At 38.8% G+C, this 17,745-nt stretch overlaps 1 protein-coding gene across 1 annotated transcript in view; it reads left to right on the top strand.

The window, feature by feature from the left end:
- Positions 1–13,901, top strand: part of JADE3 (jade family PHD finger 3) — a 136,318-nt gene extending 122,417 nt beyond the window's left edge. The window contains exons 9-11 of the mRNA XM_020871659.2: positions 5,472–5,942; positions 7,697–7,814; positions 12,056–13,901. Of these exons, the coding sequence (XP_020727318.2) occupies positions 5,472–5,942; positions 7,697–7,814; positions 12,056–12,963 (1,497 nt within the window). The 3' untranslated portion in view covers positions 12,964–13,901. The remainder of the gene's footprint in view (positions 1–5,471; positions 5,943–7,696; positions 7,815–12,055) is intronic.
- Positions 13,902–17,745: the final 3,844 nt, after the last annotated feature.

Raw genomic sequence — 17,745 nt, 5'->3', positions numbered from 1 at the left:
TATTAAGATTAAAGGGCACCAAAAAATAAGAGGGAAAGCACCTTAATATTTTTTTCATATATTCCAAATTTTATTTGTGAATACAGATTGTTCCTGTACTAAGATATTTCTGGTCCTTGCCTTCAGGCATGTATAGTCTATTAAGGGAGACCAGATACAAACATGAGGAAAGTTAAGTAACACTCAAGTGATATCACCCATCAGACCTTGCAGACCCTTAGGGATAAGAGATCAGAAGGACTGGTGGCCACTGTTGGTGCTAGAGTTTAAGTACATAACAGCTAAATAAGTTTTGTAGGCTGACTTTGAACCATTTATGATGTGGTGTCAGTGACCAGACTTTGAGAAAATTGCTCTGATATCACCCATTTGTCTGTTCACAGATCATTGGGTATTAAGGGCAACCAAATGGACACTGCCCTGCAGCAGGATAAGAACTGCTGAGGACAAGTGCGCCAGGCCCATGGTGTTCAGCACAGATGTTATCTGCTTTTGAGGAGTACACACTGTTTTCTTTTAGGGCGAGTAATAAAATATTTATTTAAAGAGGCAAGAAACAATTTAATTCCTAAATCAGTCTCTGGTGTTCTTTTTCAAAGATTTTTATTCTAACCACCCTATCTGATTCAATTCTCATCCCACAAGAAACTCCAACTCCCCTTACAAATGTGAACATGTAAGGATAGCATTTTCCCTCTAATGAAAGTATTTCAAAAACTCATTTCTCTTCTATAATTTCTGAAAAATAGGTAGAAAATTATTTCTTTTTAACCCCTTTAAAAGTAAACCACAGTGAGATATTACTTCATACTCATTATGGTGGTAATAATAAGAAAAGCAGACAATAACAATTATTGGCAAGAAGGTGGAGAAATTAGAACTCATGTGTTGCTGATTGGAATGTAAAAAGCATAACTACTGTGGAAAACAGTTTGGCGATTCTTCAAAAAGTTAGACATAGAGTTACTGTATGTCTTGGTAATTCTACTTCTAAGTATATATATCTACAAGTTAGAGGTCCCCAAGACCACCCTCAAATTCAATAATTCATTAGAAGTACTCACAGAACTCAAAAACATTTATACTCATGGTCATAGTTTATTACAGTGAAAGAATACAGATTAAAATCCGCAAAAGGAAGAGGTACATAGGGCAGGGTCCAGAAGAGACCAGGCACAGAGCTTCCAGCTTCCTAAGTGGAATCTTGTGGACAGTGCTTATTTTTCTCAGCATTGGTGTATGACAATACAGAGTATTGCCAACCAGCAAAACCACCCAGACCTTGGTGTTCAGAGATTTTATCAGGAGTTGGTCACGTAGACATGACTGACCACCTGCATAGCTGGACTTAGTCTCTAGTCTCTCCAATCCCTCCAAAGGTCAGGCTGATACCACGTAACTCAGAGCTTCCACCATAAATCACATTGTTAGCAGAGACTATCTGACATGGCCCAAGACCTCCAGGTAAATAAAGACACTCTTATCAGACAGGACATTCTGAAGGTTAAGAGGTTACCTCTCAGGAGCTAGAGGCAAAGGGCCAAAGTTTTCTTTGGCAAAGTTAATCCTTTATTGCACGTTACCAAAGAGAAATGAAAACATACATCCACACGAAAACAGGTACACAAATCTTGATAGCAGCATTATTTCATAATAGCTAAAAGGTAAAAATAGTCTAAATGTCCATCAACTGAAGAATGGATAAACAAATGTGGTATAGCCAATATAATGGAATATTATTTGACCATATTTTAAAAAGGATGAAATTCTAATACATGCTGCAACATTGAAAACATGCTAAGAAAGAAACCAGATATAAACTGCCACCTATGATTCCACTTATATGAAATGCCCAGGCTAGGCATTACTGTAGAGACACAAAGTAGACTAGTGGTTGCTCAGGGCTGGGATTGGGAACAGGGAGTGGCAAATAGAAATGAGATTTCTTTTGGGGATGATGAAAATGTACTGGAATTACATAGTGGTGATGGTTGTACAACTCTGTAAATATACTAAAAACATTGAAATGTATACTTAAAATTGATGAGTTTTGTGTTACGTAAATTATATCTCAGTAAAGCTGTTCTTTTTAAATGGGCATTAAAACACCACCACCCCTGTCACCTTAAGTGATTACAGTAGAAATGAGATATATACAAAAACATTTTGTTTAATAGAATGTGCCAAATATATATTTTTGGGAAAAAGTAAAAAGTTATTTGATTGGTTAGCATTTCTCCTTTATCACCGAGATATGTATTGTGGACTTCCAACTTTGAGTATGACCTTAGAATGACCTTTTTTGAAACTAGATGGATTTTATGGCAGTTTCCTAGGGACATTTCATTTTTCATCTAAGTACCCAATTCTTGTTCATGTTATTGTATTTTATTTTGAGTAATTTATATTTATGTCTCTACATTTTATAAATTTGATCTAAGAGAGATGATCTGTTTTTTTTTTTTTCAGGCAGAGATGATCTGTTTTTAACTTCCCATTAGTAGTAGTTTTATGTCACACACTCATCTCCTGAACAGAAAACATTCCTTTTGCTTTCTCTTCCCATATTTTTGTCTTTTAAACAGCAGAAGAGCACTATGCCCAACATTTTTAACCTTTTCCTATGGAATGCCTTTTGCTACTTGTTTTTTAAACGACCAGCTAGTTTCTTAGTCAAGGGATAACAGAAGAAATCCAAATAAAACTATAGTTTGGGCTTTTCATCATCCTTGTTTTCATGAGACTTTTCAAATCATAGAATTTTTAAGGATACAAATTTCAATGTAACGGAACAAACTCTCCCAGTCAAGCTAAGTTGGGGTGGGCTGTTTTAGGAATGCAGTAAGTGGCTAGAATACCACTTAACTGAAAAGTAGGAGTTGAGGGTAGGGGGCAGTTTAGGTAGCAAATCAGGTACTTTACAGGAAGTACAACTAATAATGGGCTTCCCTGGTTGCTCAGACAATAAAGAATTCACCTGCAATGCAGGAGACACGGGTTCAATCCCTTAGTCGGGAATATCCCCTGGAGAAGGAAAAGGCAACACACTCCAATAGTCTTGCCTGGAGAATTCCATGGACAGAGGAGCCCAGTGGGCTACAGAGCATGGGGTCACAAAGAGTCAGACACGACTAAGCAACTAACACTTTCACTACTTTTCACAAGTAATAACATGTGTGAGGTTGTATAAGATGATCTTTGAATTGTTGTCCATCCCTGGAATTCTTTATCCTGTGAAATTAGATTAAGTGGAATCTGCTCCCGTTAAAGCTTTGCTGGTTGCCAGTATTCTTTTTTTTTAATTGGAGGATAATTGCTTTACTATGTTGTGTTGGTTTCTGCTATACAACAACACAAATCAACCATAAGTGTATGTGTGTATACACACACACACACACACATATATATCCCTTCACTCTTGAGCCTCCCTCCCAGACCCCCCCATCCTACCCCTCTAGGTCATCACAGAGTGCTGGGCTGGGCTTCCTGTGTTATATAGCAGCTTTTTATTAACTATCTATTTTACACATGGTAATGTATATATGTCAGTGCTACTCTCTCAATTCCTCGCTCCTTCTCCTTCCCTCACTGTTACCACTGTTACCACGAGACAGTCCTGTATGTCTTTGTCCTTCCCTGCAGATAGATTCATCAGTACCATTTTTCTAGATTCCATATTATGCATTAACACACAATATTTGTTTTTCTCTTTCTGACTGACTTCACTCTGTATAACAGGCTATAGGTTCATCCACCTCATTTCAACTGACTCAAATTCGTTCATTTTTATGGCTGATATTCCATTGTATATATGTACCACAACTTCTTTATCCATTCATCTGTTGATGGTCATCTAGGTTGCTTCCATGTCCTAGCTATTACAAATAGTGCTGCAATGAATATTGGGGATACAGTTTTTCAGGGTATATGCCCAGTAATGGGATTACTGAGTTATATGTTACTGAGTTACATGGTAACTTTATCCCTAGTTTTTAAAGAAATCTCCATACTGTTCTCCTTAGTGGTTTTATCAATTTACATTCTCATCAGCAGTGCAAGAGAGTTCCCTTTTCTCTGCATCCTCTACAGCATTTATAGTTTGTAAATTTTTTTGATGATGGCCATTCTGACCAGCATGAGGTGATAACTCACTATTATGTTGGTTTGCATTTCTCTAATAATGAGCGATGTTGAATATATTTTCATGTGTTGCCAGTATTCTCTTAAGTGTTGAATTTCTCAGTCTTTAAGGTGGCCTGCCAGGTTTTGCATTTTTTTAGTCTTTATTCATATCCAAGGTCATTCTCTATGTTTTGTTATCAAAAACCCAACATATAGATAATTGAGCAGTCTGCCCTCCAGATGCATGCTTCCAAAAGATTTGAGACTTGGCTTTAATCATGGGAATTCCCACTATATCTTTTGAAACAAATCCTCCATTGCTTTCCTTCTTTTATTTGCATAAAAATATAAACACATGTGCATGTTAAATCTTTGGAAGGAAAACTGTAACATAGCCAAAACAAATCATAATTGAAACTAACTGCAGCACAAGAGTCAAGCAGTCATGGGCTAGGTTCTCTTTGCCTCCCTGTGAATCCTCAGTGCATGTCCCAAGAATGTACCTAAGCATGTACCTAATAAATGTGTTACAGCTATGAATGGAAGAATATTGTAAACTTAATTCCAAATTGTCTGTAACCATACTGTTCAGTAGAACTTTCTATGATGTGATGGAAATTTGTGCTGTCCAGTATGGTTGAAATGTGGCTAGTGTGACTAAGGAATTGAATTTTTAATTGTATGTAATTTTAATTTTATTTTATATGTAATTTAAGATAGCCAGTTGGCTACCTTAGCTACCATATTGGACAGCACAGCTCTATAAGACCAATTTCAAGAAGTTAGGTTACTTGAATATTGGAGTTCCTGTGACTTTTTTAGAACCAGTAGCTGTTCTGGCAGTAATATTGATTCTGTTTTTCTTTCATTTGTTCAGAAGCATTTCTTGAGCACTTGCTAGTTCAACAGTTGATGACAAACAGAGATGAATGACACAGCTTCTGTCTTTAAGAGCCATGGCCAGGAATTTTACATTTATTATGCTCTAAGTATAGTTTAAAAGGACCATTATACAAGCATATAATAAGGTGATATTGGGGGTCACAGAAAAGATACAGCATGACTCTATATATAGGGGCCAAAGAAGAATTCTCAGAAAAACTTAATGCTTGAGCTAAAATTTAAAGAAGAGTTTGAAAAAAAATTTGTTTTGCCTCTGTTTTTATTGTTTTGTAAAAGAACAGATTTCCGGGCTTACTTGAAAGGTGTCCGTCATAGTCAGTTTAAGACCAACTTTCTCCCTTGTCTTTCCTTTGCTTCCTATGAGCTCTCAATTTAGGTCCAGGCATATAGAGCTTCCTCTTTCCCCACACAGCCCTGCTACCTTAACACATCTTTTCTCCCCACAGTGCTCAATAAAAAGCTGCATAACTGCCTTCCATGTCACCTGTGCCTTTGAGCACAGCCTAGAAATGAAGACCATCCTAGATAAGGGGGATGAAGTAAAGTTCAAGTCATACTGCCTCAAGCACAGCCAAAGCAGGCAAAAGCTCAGGGAGTCTGAGTACCCCCTACACAGGGCTTCAGAGCAGAGCCAGGCCAAGAGTGAGAAGACCAGCCTGCGGGCACAGAAGCTTCGGGAGCTGGAGGAGGAGTTCTATTCCATGGTCAATGTGGAAGATGTAGCCACAGAGCTGGGGCTGCCCATGCTAATTGTGGACTTCATCTATAACTACTGGAAGCTGAAGCGGAAGAGTAACTTCAATAAGCCATTATTTCCTCCAAAAGAGGAAGAAGAAAATGTCCTGGTACAGCCAAGGGAAGAGAGTGTTCACACTCGCATGAGAATGTTTATGCACCTACGGCAAGACCTAGAGAGGGTAAGGTGACCAACTATGACCTAGGGTATAGGTTTTGGTCTGCATAGGAATGGAGGCCACACTTCCAGATTTAAAAAAAAAAAACACACAACCCATTTATATTTGTAGTACAAGCGTCTGTGCCCTTACTTATCTTCTGATTTCATTGTGGCCCCAAATGTTGGGCTTAGTTGAAATTCTGCTAGACACATCAGAGAATAGAAGAGTCTATCCTCACTTAGATGCTTTATGAACCTTAAATATGAAATAAATTTTTCATTTGGTTTACCTTTTTTTCACTGTTGAACCTAAGTTGGCTCAGCTATATTTTACTGACACACTTATAAAACTGCAGGCTGAAGAAAGAATGAATTTTGCTTAGGAAAGTGCCAGATCAGAGTTTCTTAAACTTGGCTCTATTGACATTTGGGACTGGATGGTTCTTTGTTATGAGGGACACTGTAAAATGTTTAGCAGCATCCCTGGCCTCTACCTACTATATACTAGTAGCAAACCCCCCACATGCCCAGTTGTGATAACCAAAAATGTTCTCAAATTACCAGACGCCCTCTAGGGGTGAAAAATTACTCTTGGTTGAGAGCCTCTGCACCAGATAATTCAGTGTAACTCATGAGATACATACATACACACACACACACATTCACACTAAATTAGGTACTGTAGGAATTTAAAGATAAGTTAAGTCCTATGTTTACCCTAGAGAATCTTATAATCAAGTGTAATGGTGGCTTGTTTTTTTTCTCTGCTACCAGAATTTGGAAAGGAACTAATAGATTTTTTGTTGTTCAGTCACTCAGTCATGTCCGACTCTGCGACCCCATGGACTGCAGCACGCCAGGCTTCCCAGTCCTTCACCATCTCCCAGAGTTTTCTCAAACTCATGTCCTTTGAGTCAGTGATACCATCTGAACATCTTGTCCTCTGCCATCCCCTTCTCCTTTTGCCCTCAATCTTCCCCAGCATCAGGGTCTTTTCCAGGAGTTGGCTCTTCACATCAGGTGGCCAGAGTATTGGAGCTTCAGCTTCAGTTCTCCCAGTGAATATGCAGGGTTGATTTTACTCACTTTTTAAAATTTAACTCACACATAATATAGCACTTACTATGTGGTACCACTCTTCTAAGCATTTTGTAAATATTAACTCATAATCCTGACATGCATATGAAGAAGGTACAGTTATCCCTCTTTTCAGATGAATAAACTGGGACACAAAGTTTGAGTAACTTGTCCAGATGGGAGAGCATGAGAGAGTGAGGATTTCACCCTTGTGACTATGGAAACTTGGCTGAACTGAAAGTGTGAGCAAAAAAAAGCTACTTCCAGTCTTCCCAGCAGACTTTTACCCTGCTGGTCCAGCACTCATTAGAATACTGGATCCAGCATTGCCACCATTTACTCAGGGATCTAAAGGGAAAGCTAAACTGTTAAGTCTTCATTCAGTTCTCCCAGCCTGGCTGCACAGATAAATATCAAGCCCATGACACCACAGGGAGAGTAGACTTGAGAAGGTAGCTTTGGAGATTTTGCTTGTGCTGCTGATTGATACGGGAATCATGATCCCACCATTGACCATGCCATGTGAATACCTATGTAGTGGCTCTCTTTATGCAGCTTTTAGGTTCTGTCTTCTCTCCTCAGCCCCCCACCCCATGTGACTTAAAATTAAGTTGTCTTAATTTTAGCTAAACAATGTTCAGTTGTCAGGTTTGTGTAACATGACAAAACTCTCTTGTTTGTTTGGGGTTGGGCTTACAGGTCCGAAACCTGTGCTACATGATAAGCAGACGAGAAAAGCTGAAACTGTCATACAACAAATTACAAGAACAGATCTTTGGTTTGCAAGTCAAGCTTGCTAATGAGGAAATTGCTGCAGGTAAGCCGTACAAATTTTATATCAATTGTTTCACTTAAAAATCTTTTAAATTCATTTGTTCTAGTCCAACCATGATGCAACATGGCCCATTTCACTGTTGACTCATGAGGCAAGAAATCCAAGGGTTGGTAGAGTTGCAGGTCTAGGACAGATAACTTACGTCCCAGACAGATATTAGAGGCTGTTAGTTGGAGCCATGAAATGATTCTAAAATCATTGGATTCATTTAGAAATCAGTAGGATACGATCTAATTGTAGTTCCCAGAGAACATTTAATTCCAGGGTTACTCATCCTAACAATCTGTTACATTAATGACAAATCCTAAGCCAGAATTTAGTAGGAGATCTGGGTTCTTATCTTTTCACTTATTCACTGATGTTTGTTGAGCACCTCCTATGAACTAAGAGCTGAGCTAGAAGACAGCAGCAAGCAAGACAGAATTCCTTCCTTCAGAGAACTCTGCCCACTTGGTGAGAGAAACAAGTGAGCATAATTACAGTACTCTAAGCATAGGAGCTTGGCTGGAATGACGACAGTCATATTCAGAGATATTTGTAACCTCCCTGTGCCTCATTTAACATAAAGGTCAGTGGCAGAGCCTGGGCAACTAGGGGTCACTGGGCAATGTGTGCAGAATCCAGCTTCTGCCAAGGGCCAGCTATAGAGCAAGAGAGACACCCAGAAATAAGGTGTCAGGTAGGTGTCAAAGTCTTATGGAAAGTTGTGAGGATCACAGGCCATGGCAGAATGGTGGAGGAGGAGACAGCAGGGCTGCTCAGCCATAAGCGTACCATGATAGACAAGACAAGGAGAACCAAAGGACAGCAGGAAGAGCCTCCATAGTGCCAAGGAAATTGGTCCCTAGACCATGTGGCTTCTGATTAGTGGGACCCAACCCTATAACTGCTTGTGGCAGCAACAGATGGCAGACCCTGGTAGAAGCGGGGACTGAGTGTTCAGTTTGGACCCTTAGGGAACAGATGTCCATTGGGGCACCTAATGTCTTCTCTGTATGTCATCTTTGTGAAGCTACAGTGAGATGGTAATGGGCAAAGGTCAAGTCCTTATACAAAAATAGATTGTTTGATACAAAAGTGCCCTTTTGATTTCAGAACACTCAGAATAATAGAGAGAGGAAGACTTGTCCTAAATATGATTATAGGGTTGATATAACCAGGTAATTGATTGCTAGTACTCCCAAGGCCAAGCCCATAACAGCAGAAATATCATGATTGGCAGAAATATCATGATTCTTTTCTAGAGGCCTTGCCACTACAAAACCTGCCCCACCACCTCCATGGTGGTCATTCATAGTGAAGAAATTATTTTAAGTTAAGGACATAAAATATATGGGAACCACCAAAACCTGTACTACATTCTTGTGAGTTTGTATTTTACTTACTTTAGGAAGACTGGAGGGTGTGATCTGAAATGTCTATGTTCAAAGTGAAAGAAAGGGAAAGTGTTGGTTGCTCAGTCGAGTCTGACTCTTTGTGACCCAGTGGACTGCATGTAGCCTGCCAGGCTCCTCCATCCATGGGATTTCCCAGGCAGTAATACCAGAGTGGGTTGCCATTCCCTTCTCCAGGGGATCTTCCTGACCCAGGGATCGAACCTGGGTCTAGCACATTGCAGGCAGATTCTTTATCACCTGAGCCACCAGGGAAGCCTGACTGTGTTTAAGGCAAGTTCTGAATGCTATGCGGTACCCACTCATGCACATGTACAGACACACAAATAGGAAGACCCTATTCTAAACCATTACTAGTGACATTCTTTTCAGAAATAGAGGGAGCAGAAAGGATGTATGAGGCATCACACTGGTCTTTGTGATTATTTTTACAGACTAGGAGAGCAGAGGTGAAGAGGTTGGGAGTCACACAGCAAAAAGTGGCAGTGCTAAGTTTTCTGTAGCAATCCCCACCCTAACCTCTAGTTCAGCTAACTTCAGCTGCTATATGCACATATCAAACACAGGTACTTGCTCAGTATTTGGAAGAGTGGGTGTGTGAACTCTGCTGTAAAAATGTATGCCTTTGTTTATTTTTTTATTGAAATATAGTTGCTTTACAAAATTATATTAGTTTCAGGTGTACAGCATAGTAATTCTGTATTTTTGCAGATTGTACTCCATTAAAAGTTACTACAAGATAATGGCTATAATTCCCTGTGCTATACAATACATCCTTGTTGTTTATTTTATACATACTAGTTTGTATCTCTCAATCCCATACCCTAATTTTCCCCTCCTCCTTTCCCTCTCTCCTTTGCTAACCACTTGCTTGTTTTCTATATCTGTGAGTCTGTTTGTTCTGCATATATATTCATTTGTATTATTTTTTATTATTTTTTAGATTCTACATATAAGTGATGTCATAAAGTATTTGTCTTTTGCTGCTGACTTATTTCACTTAACATATTCTCTAGGTTAACCCATGTTGCTGCACATGGTAGAATTTCATTCTTTTTATGGTTGAGTAATATTCCATTGTGTGTGTGTGTGTGTGTGTGTGTGTGTGTGTGTGTGTATCACCTCTTCTTCATCCATTCTTCTGTTCGTGGGCACTTCAGTTGCTTCCATATGTTGGCTATTATAAATAGTGCTGCTGTGAAAATTAGGGTGCACATACCTTTTCAAAATAGTGTTTTTGTTTTTTCCAGGTATATACCCAGAAGTGGAATTGCTGGGTCCTATGGTAGTTCTAATTTTAGCTTTTTGAGGAACCTCCCTACTGTTTTCCATAGTGGCTGCAGTGATTTACATTCCCACAAACAGTGTACAAGCGTTCCCCCTTCTCCACATCCTCTCCAACATTTATTATTTGCAAACTTTTTGATGATAGCCATTTTGACAGGTGTGAGGTGATATCTCATTCTGGCTTTGATTTGCGTTTCTCTAATAGTTATCAGTGTTGAGCAACTTTACCTACGCCTGTTGGCCATCTATATGTCTTCCAAAATATGTTCAGGTCTTCTGCCCATTTTCTAATTGGGTTGCTTATTTTTATAATATCAAGTTGTATGAACTGTTTTATGTATTTTGGATATTAACCCATCATTGGTTGTACCATTTGCAAAAGTTTTCTCCCATTCTGTAGGTTGTCTTTTCATTTTGTCAGTGGTTTCCTTTGCATGCAAAAGCTTTTAGGTTTAATTGGGTCCCATTTGTTTATTTTTGCTTTTATTTCTTTGGTCTTAGGAGACAGATCAAAAAAAAAAATACTGCTGTGATTTATGTCAAAAAGTGTTCTATTTTCTTCTAGGAATTTTATGGTTTCAGGTATAACATATTAGGTCTTCAGTCCATTTTGAGTTTATTTTCATAAATGGTATGAGGAAATGTTCTAATCTCACTGTTTTACATGAAGCTGTCCAGTTTTCCCAGCACCCCTTGTTAAAGAGACTGTCTTTTCTCCATTGTATATTCTTGCCTCCTTTGTTGTAGGCAAGTGTAACTGACCACAGGTGTGTACGTTTATTTCTGAGCACTCTAGTCTGTTCCATCAATCTATGTGGCTGTTTTTGCACCAGTACCATGCTGTTTTGATTACTGTAGCTTAATAGTATAATCTGAAGTCTGGGCACATGATAACCTCCAGCTTTATTCTTTTATTTCAAGGTTGCTTTGGCAGTTCAAGGTCTTTTGTGGTTCCATATGAATTTTAGGATTATTTATTGTAGTTCTGTAAAAAATGTAGTATGGCCATTTTAACAATGTTAATTCTTATAGTCCAACACTTGTTTTGTGGCTTCACATATGACATATCCTGGAAAACATCCCATGTGCACTTGAAAAGAATGTGTATTCTGCTGTTCTGGGATGTAATATCCTATAGATATCTATTAAGTCCAACTTGCTATTGTGTCATTTAAGATCACTGTTACCTGTTAATGCTCTGTCTGGGTGATCTGTCCATTAATGTAAGTGGGGTGTTAAAGTCTCCTACTATTACTGTATTATTGTCAATTTCTCTTTCACCTCTGTTAGTATTTGCTGTTTATATTTGTTGTTCCTCTACTTGGGTATATGTGGTAACAAGTATAATACCTTCCTCTTGTATTCCTCCCTTTATCATTATTTAATGCCCTTCTTTGTCTTTTTATAGACTTTGTTTTAAAGTATACTTTGTCTAATTATGAGTATTGCTGCCCCCACTTTCTTGTTATGTCCATTTGCATGAAAACAGATGCTGTTATTTAGATTGGTTGTTAAAATGAATCTTTCTTTTTTTAATCTCAGGACTTCCTGTGACAAATGCACTAGAAAATTCATTGTTTTACCCATCACCAAGAATTACCTTAAAGTTAAAAATGCCCAAATCAGCCACAGAGGATGGCAGTAACAGCTCCACAGAGCCTGATCATGGACCTCTCTCTCCTGATGACAGCTCCCCTGTTTGTGATATGAGGAGCATGCAGGTGGCTCAAGATTCACTGGAAATGAGAATGAAGTCATACCCAAAGCATCCACAAGAGAGCCAGACTGACTGTTTACTGACCAGTCTCAGCGATGATAGAGGTGAAGCAGAGGATCCCAGTCCTGCTTGCAAACTGCCATCTCCTGAGTTCTATCATGGGCAGTCTCTGGGAAAGCCTCTGGTCCTTCAGGCTGCCCTGCATGGACAGTCTTCCATTGGGAATGGGAAAAATCAACCTAATCCCAAGTTTGCCAAATCCAATGGCCTAGAGGGCACCTGGTCTGGGGATGTCACCCAAAAAGACAGCTCAGGTGAGATGTTCTCTGACCAGGAGCCCATGCTCAGCTCCCACTTGGGAAGTCAGGGCAGCCTCAGAAAATCTGTGGAGCACCTCAGCAGGTCCTTTAGGGAGGTCACCAGTAACTGGATGAAGACCACAGAGAACCTCCAGTGCTATGTGAAGGCAACCAAGAATATTAACCCCAAAGAGCAGCTTTGGGGCAAGCAGCTTGTCAGGCGGTCTGCAGGGAGAGCTCTGTATCAGGAGAATGATGGGTATTGCCCAGATGTGGAGCTGAGTGATTCAGAAGCAGAAAGTGATGTGAATGAAGAAAAAGTCAGGGTAAAGAGAGAGAGTTCAGACAGGGAAGATCCTCCCCATGATTCCAAACGGGATTGCCATGGTAAAAGCAAGACATATCCTCTTTCCCACAGTTCAATGCAGAGGTGATTAGAAGTCCCAAGAAAACCTCCATCTTTGCCTTTGCCTCATATATTGGGGAAAACTCATACACCAAAATGACTCTAGTATATGTTGGAAGGAATTGTAAAATGGATTAAATTTTTCCACACTAAATTGGCTTGCAGTTTTTGAACTGGTCTAGTTTTTACAAGCACATTATAGGGATTACATATTGTCCAAAAGTTTGGGTGGTTGTGTTTTTTTTGCCAGAGACTAGTGAGAACAGCTGGGACCAGAGTAATTTGCTCAGTAAATACTTTGGGGCAGCATTCCAATTATATGAACACATTGATACACATACATATTAAGAGTTCATGCACTGTTAATGGATTTGCAAGAGACCATGATTATCAGACACTAAAACTACTTATCTTTTGAAGCTACAGCATGTGACTCCCAGACCTGGTGTCTGTAGGAAGTTCCTAACTCCACTGGTACCTGGAAACACTCTTCAGGGGAAGACCAGGGACCAATATTTCAGATACTGTCAAACTCACTACCCTCTTCCTTTGCTTTGCGCAAGGTTGAGTTCCTTTCACAGTATCTTAACTTAACAAGTCAATACACCTAATGCTTATAAGTGTTCAGTGCCTGTTCCTAGACTTGCTTGTTGGGGACGCACTCGTAACTATTTCACCCAGCTAACAAGCATAAAAGGCTAACTTGTGGATAGTGTTTACAAAAGTACTACTTCCAAGGAAAATGCTCTAATTCTCTCAGTTTAGGCGCTTGTGAAGGATCCCAGAGCCTTTCCCAAAGTGAGAACATTTCTGAGGGATTTGTATCAGGTCAGGGTTTTTGTGTTAACTGTTTTCAAATAAGTTTGACTTAAATGTTTGGCTGACAGTTTTTGTATACCTGCTTTAATGTTTATAAAATTTTTATTGAGGTATAGTTAAAAGATAATAAAGTGCAAAGAAGTTAAATATTCTTATCTGCTTTAATTTTGAAACAGATTTTTATTGTCAAACAGAATTTGAAAGCATGTGTTTAACAGATGGATATAATTTAGCTTTGTACCAACTATGAATCCAAGGCAATTTCCAAAACAAAAAGGCTGGAGCTGTTTTTCAGAAGTTGCTCATACTCTGTTCCCAAACTATCAGCCTTGGTTAATTCTGGGGAAGAAGAGAATAGTTAGTTTGTGGAGGATAAAACATACCTGCTTCCCATTTAAAGAAGAGGAAAATGTTACAGTTTTTAAAATGTGAAGCCAACTATATATAATTCTCTGCTCACTTTTCTTAGCCTTAAATTAATGTTCTCTTTCTTCTATTTTGGGAACACGTAGTGAGACTTTTCAGACAATGAGGCCATTTTAGATTTTTTAAGTTGCTTCCTGGTGAAACATCCCAGCTGCAGTAAAGGCAGGGGCCCTTCTTCTCTCCATAAATATGGGAAACTCAGTAGTTTTCCTCTTTCCCACTTTTGTTTCTATAGCCTTCTTTGGTTTTATTTCTTCCTCCTTTTCTGGAAACTTCTGTACTTTGCCTCTCCTTTGGCTACACCTTCAAAATGTTTATTTTGTGCCTGTGTGCATGTGTGATCAGTGTCCTGTATTTCGTTTGAATACAAAGGAAAAGGCTATGGATTATCCAAATGAGGAAGAGAATTTCTCCAATTTATGCACTAGATTTCTGTACCTTTTCTTTGCATTTCCTGGGTTAGATAATAATTTGACACTTTCATGGTAATGACATTCTAGTGGAGCTATGTTATAAACTCCTCTGTTAAAGGCCAGTACAGTAACCTGTGTCCTTTCATGCCTTTCAATTCTGAGTGAGTGGGAAGAAAAGCAAACATTGAAAAAAGTGCTTCAGCCAAATTCCATATATGTAATGCCATTGGGATAGTATTGACAAAAATAATTTCAGTCAGGGAAATATAGTTGTAATATTTTTACAGAATTTTCCTAAGTAAATGAAGGAGCCTTCAGCTGTATACATTTCAACTGCCCCAAAATGTATTTGCTACATTTTGCTGTTGTTTGAAGTATTACCTCTTAACCTTCTTGTTAAATCTTTTTCATTTTGTCTTATATAGTCCAGTTTTCAAAGACAAACTGTCTTTTTTCAAATGTCACCTTTTTACCAATACTTTTTCATTAAATTATGAAAACTGCTAACTGCTGTCAGTGTGGTAATTTTTTATTTGGGCATCTGAGTTTTAGAAAAACTTACATATGTGCCTTTTATATTAAAAAATCTTATTCATTAAACAAAACAGATGGTAAGGGGAAAGGAAGAAGAAGGAGCAATTGAGTGTTTAGAAGCACAAATTTATGATTCGTGTCAATACCAGGGACCAAAGAGAACTCTGGGGAATTGGACTCTACCTGGAAATCACAATTTCATTGGGCTGATAAGATGGAACCATAGGATCAACAGAAATCACTAGGGAAATGGATCCTATCTAAAGTCACAAAGCTCAGAGGGCTTAGATCAAGCCTCACTTTTAAATATACATTCTTTACAATATTCATTCTATTTGGAGTCACGTGAGTATATTAATGTAATAAAGGTTATGTAGCGTCATGGGGATTTTTGAGGGCATTATAAACATTTTCATTATATTTGCAAAATGTATTTGGTAAAGGTCACTGGGTAAATCATTAGTGAAGATAGTTAAAAGATAACTATCTTTTATAGTTTCTCTCCCCCTTCTCATTCCCCTCCTTCTCCCCCTCTCCCCCTGCATTCTCCCCAGCACCACATTCATAGATAACTCTTTTGATTCATTAAACTTCTAGGTAAAATGTTGCAGTACCAAAACTACGAATACCACTCCTTTAGCCAACAAAAGCTTTGGGTTTATGCTGATGTCTGTATTTCTAATAAGAGATGAACCTTTGTTTTTACATTGAAGAAACTTTCAAATTCATAGAATAAACTAGAGTATATACAGTCCTGGGGCTTTTCCCCTCCAGGACTTGACAGTCCTAAGTATGCTTGCTGACCCTTAAAAATGGAAGAAAAATACATGATAGGATTAAAACCTAATTCACCACTGAACAATTTTCATGTAATATTTTTAAAAATGTGTCTTATTTATAACAAATATTCTTTAGATTTTGACAACCTTAATTCACATTTTTCAAGTTTTATGAAAAGCATCAATTACATATCGATTTTTTTAAATAACTTTTAATAAAGGCCTACCCTGAGACTGTCCCTCCTACACATGAAGCTCTGTAATACTCAGTTCACCACTGTTGAGGGAGGCTTCTGTGAATTTTACTTCATGGATTGGAACGAATTGCACGACCTACCATGAGGATAGTTATTCTTGAAGTGAGCCAATATGAAGGGGGTGGTCACACCCCAGACCTGTACCTTCTGCCTTGTCCAGTCACTGATAAGTTCTTTGCCTTGACACTTCCTGAATACATTATCTTAACAGAACATCCATCATTTTTCATCTTGTTCAAGTGAGTTTGGGTGTGAGCATTCCAACCTCAAGTCCTAGAAACCCCCAAGCATTAATTTCTCTTCCCCTAACTATTCTTCCCACCCTACCTTCTCAGTTTCATTTTCTTTTAACTGACTGTCAGGTTTATAAACAAAACATGGAGTTGGACTGATTAAGCTGTACTTACTATAGCAAGTTTCTACTCAGCTTCTCCTTGAAAAAAGCAACCTGAGAGAGGGTTAACTTCATGAATTCTGTACCACTCAATTCTTGCCATAAGGACAGATGATTGGACTAGTCATCTAACACAAAGGCAAACAGTTCAGAGGCTCACATTCAAAGAACAAGATAATTCACACAAATCTGGACTTGACAGGCCTCGTGGCAGAGCTATGACCTGGTGAACTTGACTTCTCCATAGCTAGTCTAACCTGTAATTGGCTAAATAATGGCCCCCTAAAGATGTCCACCTTCTAATCCCTGGAATCTGTGAATGTGTTACCCTGCATGATAAAAAGTACTCTGCATGCATGCTAAGTCACTTCAGTCGTGTCTGACTCTTTGCAACTCTATAGGCTATAGCTCACCAGGCTACTCTGTCCATGGGATTCTCCAGGCAAGAATACTGGAGTGGGTTGCCATGCCCTCTTACAGGTGATCTTCCTGACCCAGGGATCAAACCCATATCTCTTACAAGTCTCCTGCATTGGCAGGCAGGTTCTTTACCACTAGTGCTACCTAGGAAGCCGAAAAGGATTTTGCTGGTATGATTAAGGTTAAGGACCTGAGATGTGGAAATTATCCTTGGTTGTCCAAGTGAACCCAACCAATATAATTATAAGGGTACTTTTAAGAGGGAGACAAAGTGGATTAGCTTTAGTAGAAGGAGGAGTGTGATAATGGAAGCAAGAGGTTAGAGTGATGCTAAGAAGGGCCATGAGCCAAGGAATGCAGGTGACCTCTACAAACTGAAGAAGGAAAGGAAATGAATTCTCCCCTAAAGTCTCCAAAAGGCACCCAGCCCTGTCTACACCATGATTTTAGACTTCTGACTTCCAGAACTATAAGAGAATAAATTTGTGCTGTTTTAAACTACTAAATTTGTGGTAATTTATTAACAACAGAAATAGGAAACTAATACACCAGGCAGAGAGCAAGTGCTTCTTATCCTTCAGGAGCACATTCCTCCTCACCAAAGGGCCCGCCTGGCCTGCAGCTGACCACTCTAGGTTGGTCTTGTTTTTTTAATCTTAGTTGAAACACTTTCTGGAAATGTAAAAAATGCATGTGTTTTTTTCCCAGTCAGTAAAATCCTTCCTCCTAGAAATTAGTTTTCTATTTCCTTCTCCCCTACACTTGCTT

Source organism: Odocoileus virginianus, chromosome X (assembly GCF_023699985.2).
Source record: "Odocoileus virginianus isolate 20LAN1187 ecotype Illinois chromosome X, Ovbor_1.2, whole genome shotgun sequence".
In the NCBI taxonomy this organism is placed as follows: domain Eukaryota; kingdom Metazoa; phylum Chordata; class Mammalia; order Artiodactyla; family Cervidae; genus Odocoileus; species Odocoileus virginianus.
The sequence above is the reverse complement of the archived record's forward strand: the minus strand, read 5'-3'. Positions and strand labels throughout refer to the sequence as shown.